The sequence below is a fragment of the Hemitrygon akajei genome, chromosome 8 (assembly GCF_048418815.1).
Source record: "Hemitrygon akajei chromosome 8, sHemAka1.3, whole genome shotgun sequence".
NCBI classification, from domain to species: domain Eukaryota; kingdom Metazoa; phylum Chordata; class Chondrichthyes; order Myliobatiformes; family Dasyatidae; genus Hemitrygon; species Hemitrygon akajei.
Window position 1 is genome coordinate 83,427,924 of NC_133131.1, and position 24,917 is coordinate 83,452,840.

Genomic DNA, 24,917 nt, shown 5'->3' on the forward strand with positions numbered 1-24,917 from the left:
AATGTCAAATACCGGGTGAACAAGTAGTCTTGGGGGTACTGCAAGTCTGTGTCGTTATTGATGCTTTGCTGCATGCTTGAGTGCTTGGTGGGGGAGTGCCGTTGCTTTTCTGCTGGTGGGGGTGGGGAGCATTGTTGCTTTGCTGCTGCTTGTGCATGGGGGGGAAGCTGGGGGGGGGGCTTTGGGGTTCCAACATTTAACTGTCATTCATTCTTTGAGGCACTCTCTGTTTTCATGGGTGTTTGCAAAGAAAAAGAATTTCAGGACGTATATTGTATACATTTCTCTGACAACAAGTGTACCTATTGAAATGTGTTATAAATGTAATCTCATGTGAAAAGTGGATTTCCAGTCACTGACTAACACATACATATTTACAATTTTATATCCATTGTTACTCTCTTAAAATGTCCTTACTTTCCTTCCTTTTCCTTACTTTTTAAATTTCTTTACTTTTTAAAGTCAATTTTAAGCCTAACCCTCTGACGGCCCTATCCGGTATTGTTGCAGGACAAGATATTAAGCTGAAGGCATCTGATTTACATATTTTGGCCTTTAGCTCTCTTATAGCTAGGAGGACGCTTTTGTTTAAATGGAAAGATGTTTTTCTTCCTGCTCATGCTCAATGGTTATGTGCCGTTATGTCATGCTTAGATTTAGAGAAGATTCATTGTTCAATTTCTGAATCTCGTCAAGACTTTCAAACATTGTGGGGACCTATTCTGAATTATTTACAAAACGTTCAACTCATTGTTTAAATTCAGCTGTTGGCTATTATTAATTTTTATTATATGAGAAGGTATTTACCTTTTTTTCTCCTTAATAAACAGTTTTGGTCTTGGTAGGGGTTAGATTCTAATTTTTTGTAATAACTTAGTATACTTCAATATAACTATTGATTAACTTACATGAATACGGAGTATTGAGATTGTTATTATGAACAGATATAATGTAATTGGTAGTTTTTAAAAAATCTTTTTTGACCTTTTATACATACTTTCTTGTACTCCGTATTCTTCCATGTAGAAACTAATAAAAATATTGGAAAAAAAATGTGTACTCGAAACAAAATATCTTAGTACCATAAAAACATGAACCCATAAATCTGCGACTTACTTAGTGAAGTTCCTAGCACAATTATTTTCAAAGAAATGATTTCTTCCTACTATTTTGTAAAACTCTCACAGTGAAGTATTAGCGCCTGTCCTCTACTCTTCTTTCATTCCTTCACTGGATTCTTTTCATTCACGACTGCATGATTCATTTTTACTTCCTCTTTCTATAAGTCATTTCCTGCTTACCTGTGTGGAATAACCTTGTTGCTGAAGCACAGCATAAGGAGCTCAGTCAAGTTTCATTTTAACAGCTCTCCCTATTAGCTGCAGAGGTTTTCACATCTAATTGACAGTAAAAAGGCATCAGACCACCATCTTCTCAACCTGCAATTTCCTCTAATCATTTAATCTTCTGGCCAAAAGCAGTCCTATGAATTTTGTCTTGACAGCTGAACTCTTCAGTTAGCCTGTAAACAGATTGTCCTGCATGCACACCAGTGGAGTGAGAAGCTCAGAGGGCTTGATTTTGTGCTTCAGGGATAAAAGAGAGTTCGGGGACCATTTCAATTGTGGGAATTCAAGTGGCTAAAACTGTGTGAGAATAGCAGGAGAAAGAAGAGCTCATAAGGAAATCAGAGAGAAAGATGGAGTATTTTCACATTCTATACAGAGTGTGGGTGTTGTTATATGTGGTGGGCACATTTACATTTTAGCCTAGTAATTTTAGTGGTTGACATCAGTGGTGGGTAAATTAATGGAAAGTATTCTTAGAGATAGTATTTATAATTATCTGGATAGACAGGATCTGATTAGGAGTAGCCAGCATGGATTTGTGCATGGAAGGTCATGTTTGACAAACCTTATTGAATTTTTTGAAGTAGTTACGAGGAATGTTGACGAGGGTAAGGCAGTGGATGTAGTCTACATGGACTTCAGCAAGGCCTTTGACAAAATTCCACATGGAAGGTTAGTTAAGAAGGTTCAGTCGTTAGGTATTAATGCTGGAGTAATAAAATGGATTCAACAGTGGCTAGATGGGAGATGCCAGAGAGTAGTGGTGGATAATTGTTTATCGGGATGGAGGCCGGTGACTAGCGGGGTGCCTCAGGGATCTGTTTTGGGCCCAATGTTGTTTGTAATATACATAAATGATCTGGATGATGGGGTGGTAAATTGGATTAGTACGTATGCTGATGATACTAAGGTAGGAGGTGTTGTGGATAATGAGGTGGGTTTTCAAAGCTTGCAGGGAGATTTATGCCGGTTAGAAGAATGGGCTGAACATTGGCAGATGGAGTTTAATGCTGAGAAGTGTGAGGTTCTACATTTTGGCAGGAATAATCCAAATAGAACATACAGGGTAAATGGTAGGGCATTGAGGAACGCAGTGGAACAGAGAGATCTAGGAATAACAGTGCATAGTTCCCTGAAGGTGGAGTCTCATGTAGATAGGGTGGTGAAGAAGGCTTTTGGAACGCTGGCCTTTATAAATCAGAGCATTGAGTACAGAAGTTGGGATGTAATGTTAAAATTGTACAAGGCATTGGTAAGGCCAAATTTGGAATATTGTGTACAGTTCTGGTCACCGAATTATAGGAAAGATATCAATAAATTACAGAGAGTGCAGAGACGATTTACTAGGATGTTACCTGGGTTTCAGCACTTAAGTTACAGAGAAAGGTTGAACAAGTTAGGTCTCTATTCATTGGAGCGTAGAAGGTTGAGGGGGGATTTGATCGAGGTATTTAAAATTTTGAGAGGAATAGATAGAGTTGACGTGAATAGGCTGTTTCCATTGAGAGTAGGGGAGATTCAAACGAGAGGACATGATTTGAGAGTTAGGGGGCAAAAGTTTAAGGGAAACATGAGGGGGTATTTCTTTACTCAGAGAGTGATAGCTGTGTGGAATGAGCTTCCTGTAGAAGTAGTAGAGGCCAGTTCAGTTGTGTCATTTAAGGTAAAATTGGATAGGTATATGGACAGGAAAGGAGTGGAGGGTTATGGGCTGAGTGCGGGTAGGTGGGATTAGGTGAGATTAAGAGTTCGGCACGGACTAGGAGGGCAGGAATGGCCTGTTTCCATGCTGTGATTGTTATATGGTTATATGGTTATGGAAGTAGTAGGCCCATTGATGAGGGCTCAAGGTGCCTACTTCTGTTTTGGTGATTGACGTTTTGATTAAAGATTGCATTTTCATGCAAACAGTTAACAAAGCTTCAAGCGGAAAAAAAAATCACTTTCAATAAATGTGAACTCAGACGGGGAATGGCGGAATAAAGACAATGTTCTAGCAGATGGAAATTCAGCAGAAAGCGGCATAATTCTACTAAGTCACTTAATTTTTCCATTCAAATGTGTTTTCATAGTAAGTAAAGCACGCATATTTCCAGATTTGAAATACACAAAAGGTGGCCCAGAATTTGAAATATGTTTATTCTCTGCAAATATCTGAGTATTCAGTCATCTGTGGCTTGACTAATGATAACAGTACATATTTTTGGGTTATAATATTGCAAAATATAAAGAAATAAAAATCTCAAGGACATTGTGGGTTTGCTTGACAAATTTATTGAGTTAAAGTCCAAAGCGTGAGCACACATTTCATTTCTTTGACGTGCCTAACATAATCTTCATATAGAGATCACTGTTATGATTCCAGCAGCAACCCTGACAAGACATTCCTCTGCAAGGAGCATAGGGCTATTCTGGTCAAGAAAAAAAAATGATATTCCTGAAGCCCAAAGGTGAGTATAAATCCAGATGTGAAATTCTGGCTTATCCAAATATATCCACTTTGTGGAATTGACATTGCATTAAACTGGGTTATGACCGAGATGAATATATCCATTCTGGGGGAAGAATTTGAGGTGACTCATTGCTACTTAACAACACATTTAAATGGCAGGTCACACTCACTGATACCTACTGAAGATATCAACCTTCAATCTGTTCTAATAATAACGAGTAGTCCTGAATGTAAAAAGATATGTGAATTGTAGTGATGGTTAATTAGTTACATTCTCTGCTGTCGGAAAGTTCATGTTTATAAAATCTCCCGTGGAACTGTTAAAGTGAGAATCATGTGAAAGTGAAATCAATTATCCGCTGGTTTTTGACATCTCATCAATGTTACACAAATTAAGGTGGTGAGATGAGGAGAGCAATTTATTCACACAAATAGTATACATATGTCAGTGAAACATATGGTCCTAGGGATATAATTGGAGCTTATGGCAGCTCCAATGAATCTCTAATGAATCTGGATTCAGATGCTACAGAGTTAGAAAACATCATGTTCACCTCAATCGACTGAAAACATTTACTATTAGCCTCAATTCAGCAGATATTGGGAGAAGGCAAAGTAAAATTCTCGAAGCTCAAAACAATACTTCAACTGTTGTTTACTTGAAAAATTCACAAGCTTGCACTTAAACTCTATTTTTCTTTACTCAACGTTGTTGATTGAAATTATCTGGCCATTGGAATTATTTTTATTGAAAAATATATCAGAATTTTAGAGCAGAATTGCTTGACATTGGCAGGCAGAAACTGCAGATGCTGGAATCATAAAATAAAGACAAGGATGCTAGAAATACTGAGCAGGTCACACAACATCTGTAGAGGGAGAACATTGACCCAATCATAGATTGCTGACCTGAAACCTTAACTCTGTGTTTCTGTCCACAGCTGCTGCCTCATCTGCTGCGTATTTCCAGCATTTTCTGTTTTTTGCTTCTATAATTTCATTACCTTAAAGTTAATCAAATTTAAAGTTTATTGTAATTTTATTTGTTTTATTTTAATTGAATGGATGGTGGGTTCCTACAAAATTGCCAGATGATCACCTTAAATAAATTCTATTTCAGTGAAAACACATCAGCAAGGTTAAAAGAAAGGGTATGAGGTTGCTTTGGCTGATGAGCTGAAAGAGAATCCCATAGGCTTCTACAGATATATTAAGGGTAAAAGGAGAGCGAAAGACAGGATTGTTCCTCTTGAAGGTCAGTGCTGTCATCTATGCATGGGGCTGAAAGAGACGGGGGAGATCTTAAGTGAATGGTTTGCATTTGTATTTACTTAGTAGACAGATACAACATCTCCAGAACCAAGGCATAAGAGTAGTGAGGCCATGGACCATATCTGGATTGTAGAAGAGGAGGTGCTTGCTGTTCTAGGGCCTGACAAGGTGTCCCTTCAAACCTTGCAGGAGGCTAGTGCAGAAATTGCAAGAGACACAGAGTTATTTAAAACACCTTATCCATGGATGAGGTGCCAGAAAACTGGGGGATAGCTAATGTTGTTCCATTGTTCAAGAAAGTCACTGAGAATAAACCAAGAAATTACTGGCAGTGAGCCAAATGTAGATCACGGGTAAATTATTCTAAGGGACAAGATATCTAAATATTTGTAAAGACTGGGCCTGATTAGGGTTTTCTTTATTATGGCTTTGTGCATGGTAGTTTGTGCTTAACCAATCTAATAGAGTTTTTGAGGAGGTTATGAGACAGGTTGATGAAGGAAAGGTGGTGGACAGACATAGACTTTGACAAAGTTCCACATGGGAGGCTGGTCCAGAAGGTTAAATCACTTGACATTCAAGGTGAAGCAGTAAATTGGATTCAGCTTTGGTTAGCAGGAGAAAACAAAGAGTGGTAATAGATGGTTGTCTCTCTGATTGGAGGCCTGTGACTAATGGTCTGCTGCAGGGGTCGGTGCTGTGTCTGTTGTTGTTTATGATCTATTTTAATGATTTAGATAAGAATGTGGTAAAATGGATCAACAAATTTGGCTATGAGACCAAGACTAGGGTTTACAGGACAGCAAGGAGGACTATTGAAGCTTGTAGCATGATCTGGACCAGCTGTAAATATGTGCTGAAAGTGGCAGCTTGAATTTAATACAGTTAAATATAAGGTATTGCACTTTGGGAGGACCACCACCAACCAGGATAGGTTTTACATGGTGAACAGTTATGCACTGAGGAGTGAGGTAGAACAAAGGAATCTGGAAATAGAAATCTATAATTCCTTGAAAGTAGCATCATAGGTAGATAGGGTAATAAAATTAACTTTTGGCATAACGTCCTTCATAAATCAGACTGCTGCATACAGGAGTAGGCATGTTATGTTGAAGTTACATAAGATGTTGATAAGGCCAAATATGTGATACTGTATTGCATTCAGTTTTGGTCACCTGCCTTCAAGAACAATATCAATAATCTTGAGGGAATACAGAGAAAATTTACAAGGATGTTGCTGGGACTTGAGGACCTGAGATACATGGAAATGTTGATTAGATTATGACTTTATTCCCTGGAGTGTAGGAGAATGTAGTGATATCTTATAGAGATATACAAAATTATGAAAGGTATAGACAAGGTAAATTCATGCATTGTTTTTCCCCTGAAGTTAGGTGAGGCTAGTACTAGAAGTCATAGGCTTTCGGCGGAAGGTGGAATATTTAAGGGAAATATGAGGGGGAACTTCTTCACTCAGAGGATGGTGAGAGTGTGGAACGAGCTGCCAGTGGAGTGGTGGATGCAGGTTCAACTGTATCATTTAAAAGAAGTTTGGATAGGTACATGGATGAGAGAGGCCTGGACGGCTGTAGACCAGATGTATGTAGATAGGACAAGGCAAAAAACAGGTCAGCATGGACTAGATGGGCTCAAGGGCCTGTTTGTGTACTGTAGTGCTTTATGATTTCATGAAGTTTGCACATTTGTGTGTAATTTATTCTAAAACATTTAGCACTGTGACAGTGGCATGGCAGCACAGTGGGTAGTATTGTACCATTATAGCGTCAGAAACCCAGGCTCATTTCCTGCCACTGCCTGGAAGGAGTTTGTACGTTTTCCCCGTAACTGCGTGAATTTCCCCCAGGTGCTCCAGTTTCTTCCCATATTCCAAAGATGTACAGGTTAGTAGGTTCATTGGACACTTGCGTGTAATTGGGCAGTGCTGGCTCGTTGGGCCAGAAGAGTCTGTTGGTGTGCTGTATCTCTAAATTTAAAAAAAAATCTCTCCTTGAGTTATCTCAGATTAGCCAAATGCATGGAGACAGGGCTGAACCTAAGATAAATTCTTGGACTAATGATTTCTGAAGCAGAATCTTCAATCATGGGTGCAATTTAGATCAGGATGGGGAGTTGCGGTTTCTCAGAACACCGTATCATGTTTTATACCAAAGTGTGTGTAGATTTGTATTTAAAGGTTCATTTTATTGTCAAAGTATACATGTACAATACAACTTTGATATTTGTCTTTAACACTTTTTCTGACTGAAAGACAATCTCTTGGGCAAGTTTGGCCCCCTAACAGGCAAGAAGTGCTATATTAGAGGTCTTCATAGTAAACGTCACAAGCATTTTGTGGAGTGTCTTAATTTTTAAGAACTATTTATTACAACAGGGATCAAATAAGTATCCAAGACCAATGATGGAAGGTTGGTGGAGGTCTTTCAGAGTGAGGGGAAAAATAAATGTTTGTGATTGGTCACTCCAAGGGATTTCCAGTCATTGGGAGAGATCTAATTACAGGATGACAGGAGAATGGGATAGTGGTCCAGAGATTGGAAAAGAGATTTACTTGCTGCGTTCGGGAAAAATTCTCCTGCTTCTCCTAATGTACATGCTATTTTTGATAGCAATTACTTTTATCTCCCCCATCTTCACATTGCAGATTTCCCAAAACCCCCCAAAAAAATTTTTGTAAACCCTGCCACTCCATGTTAAAGACAATATGCAACTTCGGTTGAATATTTAAACCAGCAACCCACCTCCTAAGATGTTGATTGATCCATCTACCTCAGTTAAAGCTGAAAGCAAGTGGGTTCAGGGAGTTGCATGGCATGGTTCAAATTTACAATTTTTAATTATAACTTGTCGCAGCTAACCCAGTTCTAAAATGTATTTGGAGTTTAAAGTTCTCCTAATATCTTTACCTATTTACGATTTCATAATTTTCAATGCATTTTTAATGACTGCAGCTCACAACTCTCAGCGTTTATCGTCATTAAAACTTCTCATTCACCTGCAAGTTCTTTTCCATCATCCTGTCACCCACTTTAAAGTAATGTATCTAAAATGGAATGTCATATTCTGTCTAAGGCATTGAAGTTAACAGCTGCTTGTCCCATTTACTTAGCAGATAAATAGCCGAGTTCTATTGAACATCTTATACTTTAAATAAATATGTCTTTAAATCAATATAGTTTTTATTCCACGTCTGTTGGGCCTGATATACAACATATATCATTTTAATCATATATTTGCTCGAGTATACACTCAGATACAAAGAAAAATAAACTCACAATCCTTTGTTCTTACTTGAATAGTCTCTCAAGGACTAACAGAAGGTCGAAAACAAACATTGGCATACTTCCAAAGAATCACACACAGGCCATGTTACATTCCAGGGAATGCAGTTTAAACCTATTCCTTGCATTTTTCCATCATTGATGTCACTCATCAGTATGGAAAGAAAAAAACAGGAATTCTGACAGTGACTGTAAAGAAATGAATTGCGTGAAGAAGAGGAAATAGCTGAAATACCTGCTTTACATTTTATTTGGGCCTGTAACTTTACTACCGTAGTCATTCTCCAGTCCTCTGGAACCATTCCTGAATCTAGTGATTCTTGAAAGATCACTACTAATGCCTTCTTAATCTCTTCAGCTACTTCTTTCAGAACCCTGGGGTGTCGTCCATCCGGTTGAGGTGGTTTATCCATTTTCAGACATTTCTGTGTGTAACTGCAAAAGGGAAGAAACTTCCCAAGAACCTATTCCTTAGTAATAGCAGTTACACACACTTCTGCTGTGACTCTCTTCCAGTTATGGCATATTGAAAGTATCTTCACAGAACACTGACTCAGAGTACTCATTCAGGTCATCCACCATTTCCTTGCTCCCTATTACTAATTCTGCAGCATCATTTCCCAGAGTTTCGATTTCCACTCTTGCCCCTCTTGTACTCTTTATATACCTGAAAATATTTTTGATATCCTCTTTTATATTATTGGCTAGATTACCATCATATTTCATCTTTCATCCCCTTATTGCTATTTTAATTGCCTTCTGTTGATTTTTAAAATCTTTGATTTGGTGGTAGGATCCCTTTGGAGAAGGTGGAAGTTGCAGATAATGTGTTGGATGTAGAAGCTCGTAGGGTGGTAGATAAGGACAAGAGGAACCCTATCATTGTTAAGGTAGTGGGAAGATGGAGTAAGCGCAGATGTTTGGGAAATGGAGGAAGCGCTGGTGAGAGCAGTATCAATGATGGAGGAAAGGAAGCCCTGTTCTTTGAAGAAGGAGGACATCTTTGATATTCTGGAAAGAATTGCCTCACCCTGGAAACAGATAAAGCAGAGACGAAGGAATTGAGAAAAGGGAATAGCATTTTTACAGGATAGGATGGGAAGAGGTATAGTCAAGATGGTCATGGGAATTGGTAGGTTTAGAAATGATGTCAGTCGACAGTTTGTCTCCAGAGATGGAGACAGAGATATCAAGAAAGGGGAGGGAGTTGTCGGAAATGGACCAAGCGAATTTAAGGTAGGGTGGAAATTTGAAGCAAAGTTGTTGAAATTGACAGTCCTGGAAAGGAAAGCTTCATCCTGGGAACAGATGTGGCTGTACCAAAAAGGAAATCCTCAGGCTTGGAATAGATGCGGCAGTCCTGGAAAGGAAACCTTCAACAGCAGCCTGATATAGGCATTGCCTTTGGTTTAGCTAAGAGACAATCAGTTGGCATTCTATAAATTGTTCCTCTTACGATCCAGTGCCAACCTGATTTTCCTAGTACACCTGCAAATTGACGTCTCCATGATCATTGTAACATAGCCTTTCTTACTTGACTTTTCAATCTTCTGTTGTAATTTGTACTCCACATCCTGGCTACTATTCAGAGGCCTGTTTATCACTCCTATCAGGGTAATTTCCCTCTCAATTTCTTGACTCTACTCATAAGGTTTCTATATCTCCTGATCCTACATCACATCTCACTAAGGATTGCTGTCAATTTTTACCAACAGAACCATTCCACTTTCTCTGCTGAACTGCAGAACCTTGGGGGGGTGGGGGGTGGGGGGGGGAATGCAGTTCATGAAGTTGCCTTCATGTTCTGTTGGTTAAAACGTGCATAAAAGGTATTGAGCTCAACTGGGAGTGAAATCTTGTCATTTATGATGCTTAGTTCTGCTTTGTCGGTGATGGTGGCATTCACGTCCTGCTATAGCTGTTGAGCATCCTTCTTTGATTCCAGTTGGTCTGGAATTGCCACTGCACAGGTGAGATGGCTTTCTGGAGAACATACCTGGACCTCCTGGATTTCCATTCCTGAATGCCACTGATCTATTCCTCAGCAGATCATCATCTGATGCAGAATCCCTATTTTTTTTAAACAGTAACAATTTGGTGTCTATTGATTTAATACTATGCTGTCAGTAACCTTGTTTAAGTCTCAACTGCAACCCTACTAAACAATTCGTAGGCTACTATTTCAGGTAGACATTTGATTATGATCTTAGATTTCTTTTCAAGTTAGCCTTGCCACCAGGACAGTTGAATCACAATCATTGCTCATTCTAACCTAACATTTGTAATGTCTTCACAAGTACATCACAATGCAGCAAGAATGGCCAAAAGGAAGTTCTGGTTAATTTACAAGATAGCACATGTATACTCTTAACACATCAAGACTTTAAGATGCAAGACCTGTGTGTGTAATAATGACATATTGATGCAGAGGAGATACATCACATGACTCTCCTGCCCAATTGAATACAATATTTCACATACATAAAGGTGGAACATCATGTCTGCACCTAAACATGCAGTTCAACTGGTAGCATAGTGGTTAGAAAAATCCTACATATTCGCATTCCTTTGTCTGGTTCCACCAGTGCCACATAACTCCACTCTGCTATTCTTTATCATCTGTATTATGTACAGTACCTTTACAAGTCACCCGTGAAAAATGAGAAACCTCTACGTTTATGTTTATAACAAGCTTTACTTCTTCTCTAGCTATTTCCCACTTGACAATGAATGTATGGTATGAGCAAAAGGTTTCGTCCAGCTTAAGAGCATCAGTACAAAATCAGGACTATATTACTTTGTAGCTGCTGATTTCATATCCAAACTATTATCTTGGTTGAGTTTCTACCTCTTCCACACTGTCCTTATCATGTCTTCATCCCTAACCCTGCTGTTATTTCCAGGCTTCAGAGACCCAACATGTAATCTGCCATTCAGAGAAAACCACAATTTATTGCAAACTTCAATATCCACATCCTATCCCACAAGTGAGTTCTATTTCACTGCAACAGTGACCTTTTGTTCTCCAAGGCATGTATTCAGTAATTTTAAAAGACTAAAAGATTAGCTTTATTTCCCACATATACATTGAAAATTACAGTGAAATGTATCATTTTGTGAATCAACTCAGCGTGGTTTGTTCTCGGCAGCCTGCAAATGTTCCCATGCTTCCAGAACAAAGATAGTACACAATTCACTAAGCTAAACTATAACTGTACATCTTTCGAATATGGGTCGCACTGAAGCACCCAGAGAAATCCAACATAGTCACAGGGTGTACATACAAACTCTTTACAGAGAGCAGTGGGAATCGAAACCCAATCTTGCACTTGGCACTGTAAAGCATTGCACTAACCACTATGCAACTGCACCACCCCATTTTGTTTATTTTAAGAGTGTTTGCAGCTTCATCTTTCCCTTCCTCTGCAACCTAATCTAAATGCAAATAAATTATTACTCAAATTATGATTTCAAACAAAGCTACTGAATAACTGTTTGTTTATGCACAAATATAATTTTTGAGAATAACAGTAATTGGTAAATTTGGATACACTAGATACTTTCAACAGTTCAAGTAACGTTTCAAATTTTCATTCAACAACCCACCCATTTACTTTACTGGAAAATGTTTTCCAATATAGAAAAGCATATATGAACTGTTGCTGTGGTCTGCACATAATTCAAGGCAATAGTTGTCTGAGAGTAAGGACTTGCCACGTGGAGGAAAGAGACATGAAGAGGGGTAAGAAAGGCCTATTTTCTTGTATTGCATTTATGTACAAACATACATCCAAATATGATTTTCAGCTTCAAGGATAGAATGGTTTCCCAGTCACTATAAATGGTGAGGAAAAATAATTCAAAACCTTACACAAATCTTAACAGTACTTAGGCGCATATAAAAAGAATTCTGTAAAGCAAAGTTGCTTTCAAAAATATTGAAACGTTTCTAAATATCAAAAAAAAACTAGAAAGTGCAGTAAACAGTTAAAAATATAATCAAATCAATATTTGGTATGACCACCCTTTACCTTTAAAACTGCATCAATTCACTTAGGTACTCTGTTATGCAGTTTTATAGGTAAATCGGTAGGTAGGTAGGTAGATTGTTCCAAGCATCTTGGAGAACTTGCCCATAGTTCTTCTGCAGACTTTGGCTGTCTCGCTTGGTTCTGTCTCTCCAGGTAATTCCAGACAGCCTCATTGATTTTGAGATCAAGGCTCTCTGGAGGCCATACCATTTGAAACCACATAAAAAATCCAGGGTGCCTAACAATTTTGTACAGTCCTGTATCTGGCACGTAACAGAAATCTGAACATTGAATGAAGCAAAAATTATGCCCATGGGAAACAAGGTCTCTCTCCTATTTCAATGCCAACATGAAGCTATGAGATTCAAGATAAACAAGACTTAGGAAACGCTTGGATAATAAATATAATCTTTCACTTCATCAGTGGTAAATGCACATGAAATTTGATCAGACTATTTTCCATCAAAGTTTTATATGAATACATTTTGACCAAAGCAAAGTAAAAGAGCATGTTTAGTCTTCAAGTGATTCTGACTCAATCTTAGACCACTTATATGACAACTAGCAGAATGTGAAAATTGTTGACTGTTGCAATATTTTTTTTTAAATTCAGATGCTTTTAAAGTCATGACACAACTGTGACCAGAAAACCTATATGGTGTACTGGAACCTCCTTGAAAAGAAAATGGAAAGTCCAATAACTATTCACTTACTTTTCCTTTTCAAGGGCAGTTTCTCAGTATCAGAAGCTCTTAAACATTCCCTAAGGTATAAAGACAATTAATCGTTGGTCGCCTGAACTTTATGACAAGTGCAGCAGCAGAAACAACCTCTGAGAAAATGTTGTGTGAAGAGCCATCTTGTGATGAAGTCCCAGCATGAAAACTGGCCCCTTGGCCCAACATGTCCACAGCAACCAAGTTATCTGGCTGAGCTCACCCCATTTTCAGTTGTTTTCCCCATATCCCTCTAAATTTTCCTAGCCATGTACCTGTATAAATATATTTTAAACATCGTGTCTGAATTATCTTCTACCACTACCCCCAGCAGCTCGTTCCTCTGTGTGAAGAAGTTACTCCTTAGGCCCCCTTTAACCTTTTCCCCACTCACCTTAAATCTATGCTATCTAGATTCTCCTACCCTGAAGAATAAAAAACTATAATCATTCACCGTATCTATACCATCTTAAAAACCTCTATAAGGACACCCCTTAACATCTAATGCTCCAGGGTAAAAAACCCAGCCAATACAAACTCACTTTATAAAGCTCAAGCAATCAGGTCCTGGAAATATCCTTTTGAATCTTTCTGTACCCTTTCCAGCTAAATGACATCCTTCCTCTAACTAGATGATGTTAACTGCACCCATACTGCAAGTGTTGTCTTATCAAACTCTCAAACGTTTCTGCACAACCTTTTCTTAATATAGACATGTTCCAGCTTTTAGTCTATTCTATGCTGTCCACACATTCATCAAGGTTCTGCTCGATGCTAAGTGTTACGTGAAACTCAACATCATGAATGGCTGTGATGCTTCACTCCCAGAGGAGCTGAAACCCTTTTGTACACACTTGGAAAGAGAGAATAAAACTACACCTGTGCAAATCCCCGCTCTATCTTGTGACCCTGTAATCTCTGTCTTGGAGGCTGACACCGGGACCTCTTTCATGAGGGTGAACCCTTGCAGGAGTAAAGCCCTGATGGTGTACCTGGTGGGGTTCTATAAAACTGTGCCCAGCAACTGGCAGGAGTGTTCAAGGAGATCTTCAATTTCCCACTGCTGCAGTTGGAGGTTCCCAACTGCTTCAGCATGGTGACAATCACACCAATGCCCAAGAAGAGCGGGGTGAGCTGCCTCAACAGTTATCATCCAGTTGCACTCACATGCACTGTGTTGAAATGATTTGAGAACTAGGTCATGCCCTGAATTAGCACTGCCTCAGCAAGGACCGGACATGTTACAAGTTACCTATGGCCACAATAGGTCTACAGCAGATGCAATCTCACTGGCTCTCCTTTAGGCATTGGATCACCTGGACAATAGCAAAACCTACATCAGGCTGTTTATTAATTACATCTCAGCATTCAACATTCTCATACACTCAGTACTAATCAGTAAGCTCCAAAACCTGGGCCTTGTATCTCCCACTGCAACTGAATCCTTGACTTCCACATTGAGAGACCACAGTCAGTGTAGATCGGAAATGGCATCTCCTCTTTCCTGACAATTAACACTGGTATATCCCAAGGATGTATGTGTACTGCTCTACTCTCTCTATATCAAATGTGTCGTTAGGCACAGCTCAAACAACATTGATTTGATGATGAGATAACTATTATTCGCAGAGTTTCAGACAGTAACAAGGAGGCGTATAGGAGTGAGATAGATCAGCTAATTGAGTGGTGTCAGAACAACAACATTGCACTAAATGTCAATAAGCCCAAGGAATTGATGTGTGGACTTGGAAGGGGAAGCTGAGGTAACACACACAAGTCCTGATCGAGGGATCAGCAGTGGAAAGTGTGAGGAGTGACAAGTTCCTGGGTGTCAACACCTCTGAAGACCTATCCTGTGCCCAGCATATTGATGCAATTGCAAAGAGAACTCTTCCCTAAAATAAGTTATTTCTAATCCACACGCACTGAGGTCTTCCAGTGAGGAAGCTGAGGACCCTAGCTCTAACAATTGCTGTTTCCACAATGGCTGCCATGCTTACACCTAATTTATTTATATTGGCCTTTGCCAAGTGCCTACTGATCCTAACGATCTCAAGCTCTGTAGGAAGTCCCAAAAGGCCCTGCTTGCCATTTTCATTCTGGCACTACACTGCACATGTAAAGTTTCCTGCAATCTCAAGCTCTGCAGTAAGTTTTGTCATGGGACCCACTGTTAACTTCGGGAAGTTTCACAAGCTATAATTTATATGCAAATTAATGCAATCAGAGAAAAAGTAAGTAACAGTCAGGATAAAAGTGATAACTGGAGACAGAGGCAATATTTCCAACAGCAATAAATTTAAAGTTGATGTTGTCATATGAATCAGCCACACTGCCTCTCTGATCTAACACTTTGACACCATATTAGCATAATACAGATGCGGAATAACAACTGTTTCCCTGGCTTATTCAACACCACCCACCAATACACATTTTTTCCTACCTAGTGAATCTACTATAGCTCTACCATCTTAAGGTGCGATAATACTCTGTGCTTCAGCAATACTCAAAATCATCGTTCTATAAAATGCCATCTTTAAAGAATTAAATTAATTTTGCTTTAAAAATGCTTTGAGATACATAAGCCCATAAGATCGTAGGACATAGGAGCAGTATTAGGTCATTCAGCCTATTGAGTAGGCTCCGCCATTCCGTCATGGCTGATTTGTTATCCCTCTAAATGCCATTCTCCTGCCTTCCAAACCCTCTCCCCACCTCCAACAGCCCTGACCCCAGAACCTTTAATGCCTTCATTAATCAAGAACTGATCAACCTCCACATTAAATATATCCAGTGACTTGGCTTCCATAACCGCTTGTGGCAATGAATTCCACAGAGTCACTACCCTCTGGCTAAAGAAATTCCTTCTCATCTCTGCTCTAAATGTATGTCCCTCTATTCTGAGGCTGTGCCCTCTGGTCCTAGAATCCCCAACCATAGTAAATGCCCTCTCCACATCCACTCTACCTAGGCTTTTTGATATTGAATAGATTTCCCTCTCATTCTTCTAAATGCCAGTGAGTACAGACGCAGAGCCATTAAATACTCCTAATGTGTTAACACTTTCATTTCCAGATCATTCTTGTGAAGCTCCTCTGGACCCTCTCCAACACTAGCACATCTTTTCTTAGATAAGGGGCCTAAAATTGCACACAATACTCCAAGTGTCATCTGACTGATGCCTTTTAAAGCCTCAGCATCACATCCTTGCTTTTACACTCTAATCCTCTTGAAATTAATGCTAATATTTCATTTGCCTTCATACCACCGACACAACCTGCAAGTTAACCTTTAGGGAATCTGCACAAGGACTCTCAAGTCCCTATGCATCCATGATTTTTGAATTTTCTCCCCTTTTAGAAAATAGTCTGCACTTTTACTCTTTCCAGGAAATCATGACCATACACTTCCCTGCACTATATTCCATCTGTCACTTTCTTGCCCATTCCTCTAATCTGTCAAAATCCTTCTTCAACCTTCTGCTTCCTCAACACTACATGCCCCTCCACTTATCTTTGTATTGTCCACAACCTGGTCACAGAGCCACCAATTCTGTCATCCAAATCATTGACATATAACATGAAAAGAAGCAGTCCCAACACCAACCCCTGCAGAGCACCACTGGACACCAACAGCCAACCAGAAAAGGTGCCCTTTGCCTCCTGCCAGTCAGCCAATCTTCTATCCATACCAGTATCTTTCCAGTGATAGTGTGGGCTCTTATGATGTTAAGGAAGCCTCATATGCGGCACCTTATCAAAGGCCTTCTGAAAATCCAAGTACACAACATCCATTGACTCTATAGTCTAACATGCTTGTTATTTCCGCCAAAAATTCTGACAGATTTGTCAGGCAAGATTTTTCCTTTAGGAAACCATACTGACTATTATGTGTCCCCAAGTACTCCAAAACCTTATCCTTAACTATCGACTCCAACATTTTGTCAACCATTGAAGTCAGGATAACTGGCCTATAATTTCCTTTCTTCTGCCTCCCTCCCTTACTAAAGAGTGCAATGACATTTGCAAACTTCCAGTCCTCTGAAACCATTCCAGAATCTAGTCATTCTTACATCACTAATGCCTTTACATCTTTTCAGCTACCTCTTTCTGAACCCTGGGATGTACTCCATCTGGTCCAAGCAAATTATCTACCTTTAGATCTTCCTATCACCTTTTCTCGAGTAATAGAGACTACACTCACTTCTGCACCCAAACACTCTTGAATTTTTGGCATACTGCTGGTGTCTCCCAAAGTGAAGGCAGATTCAAAATACATATTCAGTTCCTTCACCATTTCTTTGTACCTCCATTTCTTCCATTCCAGTGGTCTGATGTCCACTCTTGCCTCTCTTTTATTCTTTAAATATCTGAAAATAAAACCTTTTGCACCCTTTTTTATATTACTGGCAAGCTTACCTTCATACTAAATCTTATCTCTCCTTTCTAGTTTTTTTTTAGATGACTTCCATTGGTTTTTAAAAGCTTCCCGATCCTCTAGCATCCAACAGATTTTTGTGATATTGCATGCCCTTTCTTTTGTTTATATGCTGTCTTTGACTTCCCATATCGGCCACAGTTGCCTTGTCCTCTATCCCACATCCTCCGAATTACGCCCAGAAACTTCAGTCATCACAAAGCCTTCTGAAAATCCAAGTACACAACATCCATCATTCCCTTCTGGTGTCCCCTTCTAATTAAGTGTGGCCAGCTCCTCTCTTATTGCCTCTGTAGTTACCTTTACTTAACTGAGATGCAGCTTTGCTTCTCTTTTACTCTTTACATATCTCAATAAACTTGTGGCATTATTGGCTAGCTTAACTTCCTATTTCATGCTTCCACTCCTTATGCTTTTTGAGTTGCCTTCTGTTGATTTTTAAAACCTTCCCAATCCTATGACTACATACTCATTTTTGTTATATTATACGCCCTCTCTTTTGCTTTTATGCTCTCATTGACTTCCCCTGTCAACCATGATTGCATCATCCTGCCTTTAGAATACTTCTTCATCTTTGGGATATATCTATCCTGTGCCTTCCAAACTGCTTCCAGAAGCTCCAGCCATTGCTGCTCTGCCATCATCCCTGCTAGCGTCCCTTCCAATCAGCTGTAGTGAGCTCCTCTCTTAGGCCTCTGCAATTCCCTTTACTACACTGTTACACTGATGCATCTGACTTTAGATTCTCCCTTTCAAACTGCAGGATGAATTCTATCATATTATGATCAGTCTCTAAAGGGTTCCTTCACCTTGAGCTCCCTAATCAAATTTGGTGCATTACAAAACACCCAATGCAGAATTGCCTTTCTCCTTGTAGGTTCAAACCTTAAGCTGCTCTAACAAGCTATCTCGAAGGCAGTCTAAAAATTCTATCTCTTGATCCAGCACCCAACTGAATATCTAAACCTACCTTCATATTGAAATCCCCCATGACTATCATAACATTGCTCTTCTTACATGCCTTTTCTATCTCCCATTGTAATTAGTGCCCCCCATCCTGGCAACTGTTCAGAAGCCTGTGTCTAACTCCCATCAAGGTCTTTTTACCCTTGCAGTTTCGTAACTCTACCCACAAGGATTCTAAATCTCTGATCCTTTGTCACCTGCTTCTAAGGATTTTATTTCATTTTTTACCAACAGAGCCACCTCACCCCCTCTGCCTACCTGCCTGTTCTTTAAATACAATGTGTATCCTCGGATGTTATGCTCTCAACTGTGATCTTCTTTCAGCCATGACTCAGTGATGCCCACAACATCATACCTGCCCATCTCTAACTGTGCTACATGCATTCAAGTTTAACACCTTCAGTCCTGTATTCATCATTCTTTTCAATTTTCCCCCCACTACACCACAACTCATACCACTGACTGCAATTTTGCCCTATCATCTGCCTGTCCTTCCTCACAGTCTCACTACACACTGTATCTGCTTGTACATCAACTGCCCCTTCCTCAGCCTTATCAGTCCAGATCCCACCCCCCCCCCCCCCGCCAAAATAGTTTAAACCTGCCCACAAGGTTATTGTTCCTCATTGAGTTTGAGTGTAACTTGTCCTTTTTGTACAGGTCATTCATTCACCGTAAGATATCCCAGGGATGAAGAAATCTGAGACCTTGCCCTATGCACCAATTCCTCAGCCAAGCATTCATCTGCCAAATCATCCTATACTTACCCTCACTGGTGCATGGCACAGGAATCACTCCAGAGATTACTACCCTAGAGGTCCTGCTTTTCAGTTTTCTGCCCGACTCACTATATTCTCTCTTCAGGACTTACTCCCTTTTCCTACCTATATCAATGGTACCAATATATATACTATATGATTTTCAACTGTTCCCTGTCACCCTTTAGAATATTGTGGACATGATCTGATTTATCCTTGACCATCCTGGGCACCATACCATTTCGGGTGTCTCTTTCATATCCACAGAACCTCCTGTTTGCTCTTCTAATTATGGAATCCACTTCTAACGTACAGATCTAAATAATTCAGTAAGTTTGAATCTGCTACTTACGAAAGGGACAAAAGTACTGACAATGGTCACTCACTATTGCATCTTCTCATTTTTGGATACTGTTGGGTCACATGATCCTTCACTTACCTGGTGAAAAACTGCGCTCTGTTCCACAGGATCATTCTGCCTTAGTTGTATCTTATCACTGTTGTCTGACGGCTCCATTTTCACCTGTGCAGTATATGTTGCTGCTCTCTGATTGACATTATTGCTGTTGCTCCTGTTGCTACCACAGGGAGGCCCCTCACCCTCCTGTATGACTTGCTGTTGGCTGCATTCTTCCTCTGTCTCCTCTGGGTGCCTTTCCGGCTGTTGAAGCTGCACATGGGGTTTGGAAAGTGTCTGCAAAAAATAAAGATCTTCAATAATAACTATTTAAATGGCACAAATGATTCATTTTACTGCAAAATAATAAAAGGGAAATCTTTTCCGCCTGTCTACACTATTGCAAAATATGTATAATTACTATGTGGCTCATTTTGTGAGCGTCAGCTTCCTGGAGAATGCTTTGGCTAAAAGCATCTTGTATTATGGATTTGTGTGAATTTTGCTGTTTGACAGAGTTAGAAGCAAAAATGCAAAATCATAAAATTAACCCTTATGTGTAAATCTAAAAGAATAATAATGATAATTAAGCTATATTATTTTATTAAACGGATATATTTTAAAATATCGTAGGAAGGGTAGATCTTCTGTGACTTATATAATGCAGAAGATGGCCATTCTTCCTTAACTCGCTTCTTTGAAAGAGATATTCATTTAACCCACAATTCCCCTTTCACCATTTGTCAAGCATTTGTCCTTCAAGTATATCAATAGAAAGAGGTGACATGGGGTCTGAAGGTGTAGAATCATTGTGGATAGAACTAAGGAAATGCAAGGGTAAAAAGATCTTGATAGGAGTTAAATACAGTCCTCCAAACAGTGGTAAGGATGTGCTTTACAAATTACAATTGGAAATAGAAAATGCATGCCAAAAGGGCAATGTTACAATATTCATGGGGGAATTTGATAATCAGGTAGATTGGGAGTATCAGGTTGGTGCTGGATTCCCAGAGAGGGAATTTCTAGAATGCCTTCAAGATGGCTTTTTAGAGTGCTAGGATGTGTATCAAGTCAAGTTGCTTTTTATTGTCATTTCGACCACAAACTGCTGGCACATTACACAGTAAAATCGAAACAACATTCCTCCAGGACCATGGTGCTACATGAAACAACACAAAACTACACTAGACTACAGACCTACATAGGACTACATAAAGTACACAAAACAGTGCAGGGCAGTACAATAATAAATAGATAGATAACAAACAAGACAATAGGCACAGTAGAGGACAAATTTCAATATAATAATAAATGATGTAGATGTCAGTCTAGACTCTGGGTATTGAGGAGTCTGATGGCTTGGGAGAAGAAATTGTTGCACAGTCTGGTCATGAGAGCCCGAATGCTTTGGTACCTTTTCCCAGACGGCAGGAGGGAGAAGAGTTTGTATGAGGGGTGCATGGGGTCCTTCACAATGCTATTAGCTTTGCAGGTGCAGCGTGTGGTGTAAATGTCTATAATTGCGGGACGAGAGACCCCGATGATCTTCTCAGCTGACCTCACTATCCGCTGCAGAGTCTTGCGATCCGAGATGGTGCAATTCCTGAACCAGGCAGTATTGCAGCTGCTCAGGATGTTATCGATACACCCTCTGTAGAATGTGGTCATGCACTTTGGTAGAAGAAATGAAAGGGTTAACTGTTTTCTACATGGAGAGAAAATACAGAAATCTGAAATGCAAATAGACTTGGGAATCCTTGTGTAGGATTCCCCAAAGGTTTATTTTGCTGGCTGATTTTGTGGTGAGGAAGGCAAATGCAATGTTAGCATTTATATCGAGTGTATAAAAGCAAGGATGTAATGTTGAAACTTTATAAAGCACTGGTGAGGCCTCACTTGGAGTATTGTGAGCAGTTTTGGGCCCCTTTTCTAAGAAAGGATCTGCTGAAATGGGAGAGGGTTCAAAGGAGGTACATGAAAATAAAGAGAGTTTGATGGCTCTGGGCCTGTATTAACTGGCATTCAGAAGAATGAGGGGTGACCTAATTGAAACCTATCGCACAGTGAAAGACCTTGATGTGAGTGGATTGGAGAAGATGTTTTCTATGGTGCGAGAGTATAAAACCTGAGGACACATCCTCAATAGAGGAATCTCCTTTTAGAACAGAGATGAGGAATTTTTTTAGCTAGAGAGTGGTGAGTCTATGGAATTTGTTGCCACAAGCAGTTGTGGAGGCCAAGACTATATGTATATTAAGGCAGAGGTTGATAGAGTCTTGATTTGTCAGGGCATGAAGGGATATGGTTGGGAAGGCAAGAGATTGGGGCTGAGTGGGAAAATGGATCAGCCATGATGAAATGGAGGAGCAGACTCGATGGGCCAAATGGCCTAATTCTGCTCCTATATCTTATGGATTTATGGTCTATTATTTGAATTGTTACTGAATCATTTATCACTATTCTTTCATAGAAACAAACAGAAACCAATGCAGACAATTATTAAACCTGTTTCTGCTTTTGTTTCGTATCTCTTTATCTCTGTAGCCCTAAGCACAGTATCTAACGCCTTTGTTAATATATTCATAACTTGGCTCCAACTATTTACTGTGTCCTGAATATCACTGGCTTGCCACTACAGAAGAAGAAATTTCTCCCCATTTTAGTCTTCAATGGCTTATCTCTTTTCCTTAGACTGTAGCCTTCACTCTGAGAACACTATCATTGTGTATCATAGCACTTAAAGTTTGCTAAATGGGAGATATTTGGCAGTTCACAGCTGGCTGTTTATGATATGATTTGGACCATGTACAGTACCACCCCATAACCTGTAATCTGATTACTCACTGCTAATTGGTGTCCTGCCATCATTGAGAGAGATCAATTAGAATTAACATGAATGGAGAGGACATTCAAAGAAAAACACCAAGTTATCACAGATGGGGGCATCTTTCAAAGCATCAACATGGTTATGTACATGCTAAACTTTGAAACAGAAATCTATGGTCAGAGATTTTAGTATGACTTCACATAATAGTTAATAGCTTTGTAACTTTGAAATGTCCATTTATGTACCATAAAGGACAGCCAGAAAACCAAGTAGGAGTAGGGATTAAGAATATCAACCAATCATGACATATAAAAGCACATGCAAAGATCAACACTGTAAAGTTTTTTAAAAAAGCTAGTCAAAGATCCCAAGTAGGTTTTCCAAGTTGGTCCTCTCCAAACTTCATTCTGCCATAGACCAAGTAAATGAAATCAGTTCATGTGGCATTAAGGATTTTTTCGCTCTCCCTGAGGACGCCCACTAATTCTTACAGAAAAAGCATGCTATAGGAATGTATCACACCTTGGTGTGGCACTTGCACTGCCAAGGACTGCAAACAGTGATGCAGAATTGTGAACGCAGGTCGGCGTGTCACAAAAGACAGTCTCTTCTCCATTAACTCTATCTACACTTCTGACTGCCTCGGGATAGCAGCGAGCATAATCAAGGATTCCCTCCAGGCCTGGCTATTCTCTCCTCTGCCGCGCCCCGCCCTCCAGTGATGTCGAGGATATGTAGCAGCAGGCTCAAGGACAGGTTCCATTCCAGAGATACAACACACTTGAATGAATCCTTTACACAATAAAGATGAACACACCATCTATCAATTGACCTCATCATGACCTTACGCACTTTACCTAGCTGTTCTGCACTTTCTCAGGAACTGTGACACTATATTCTGCGTCAGTGTCACATGTGCCGAGGTGCAGTGAAAATCTGTTTTGTACATTGTATATACAGATGATTTCATTACAACAATGCATTGAGGTAGTACAAGGAAAAACAATAACAGAATGTCACAGCTACAGAAAGAGTGCAGTGCGTGCAGACAATGTGCAAGGTAGATTGTGGGGTCAAGAGTCCATCTTATTTTACCAGGTGACCATTCAACACTCTTATAATAGCAGGATAGAAGCTGTCCTTGAGTCTGGTGGTATATCATCTTTTCTGGCTTTTGTATCTTCTACCTGATGAAAAGGGAAAGAAGAGAGAGTGACAAGAGAGGGGGTGGGGTCTTTGGCTGTTTTACCATGGCAGCAAGTGTGGACAAAGAATCATCAATTCCTGAGATGGCAGGGTTATCCTATGAAGAGAGGCTAAACAGATTGGGTCTTAATTCCTAGGAGTTCAGAAAACTGACCTAATTCAAACACAAGAACATAAGGGTGTGCTACAGGGTAGAAATTGAGAGGTTTTCATTAACTGGAAATTTACAAACAAGCAAACATAGCCACGTAATAAAGGTTTGGTGTTTTCAATCTCAGAGAAATAGAAACCTTTTCTCTCAGAGGGTAACACACACAAAATGCTGGTGGAACACAGCAGGCCAGGCAGCATCTACAGGGAGAGGCAATGTCGACGTTTTGGGCCGAGTCTTGGCCTGAAACGTCGAGAGTGCTTCTCCCTATAGATGCTGCCGGGCCTGCTGCATTCCACCAGCATTTTGTGTGTTGCTTGAATTTCCAGCATCTGCAGATTTCCTCATGTTTGTCTCTCAGAGGGTAATGAGTCTCCAGAATCATTTGCCAATGAGGATGGTGAAGACCAGATTTTTATGTATATGTGACATGTTGATAGATAAACATTTGAAACACTGAGGAATTGAGGGTTATGAAGGAAAGGCATAGAAGAGGAGCTAAGGCCAACAGAGTTCAGATCCTATTTGAATGTCAAGGCAGGCCTTTGGAGTGCAGTGGCCAACTCCAGCTCTTATTTTCTTGAGTTCCTCTGCTCCAAAGGAAAATATTCTTCTTTGCCAAAGGTGAGGGATCGCGATGTGAAACAGAAAACCTTCAGAGAATTTGCATGCATGTATGAAGATAAGCTCTCAGATAAGGAGCAAAACTAGTTAGCACAAATGTGAAATTGTGAAATGTTCTTGCTCAGAGTATTCATGAGAAATTCAGGGAGTCTGATCCTGAGTGCAATCTACCAATCGTAATGACCCAGCAGCATGGATTTATAAACTGCATCTGTGGAAAATGATACAAAGCAAGGCACGTCAGTTAGATCCTAAATCGGAACAGCTAGCCACTCTGCATCAAAGTATAATTTCCATCCTCTGCAACATCTGCCATAGATATAGAGGTAGAAGTTTGCTCAATCAGTGCCACATAGATTACTGTTATAGACAGTTAAGGCTAGGTCTGATTTGAGATTGGTTAAGTCCTTTTCATTTAGCTTATTTAACAGT

General features: G+C 39.8%; 1 protein-coding gene across 1 annotated transcript in view; it reads right to left on the reverse strand.

The window, feature by feature from the left end:
* LOC140732022 (histone deacetylase 9) overlaps positions 1-24,917 on the reverse strand; it is a 471,024-nt gene that overhangs the window by 62,481 nt on the left and 383,626 nt on the right. Inside the window, exon 12 of the mRNA XM_073054104.1 lies at positions 19,720-19,974. Coding sequence (XP_072910205.1) covers positions 19,720-19,974 — 255 coding nt within the window. The remainder of the gene's footprint in view (positions 1-19,719; positions 19,975-24,917) is intronic.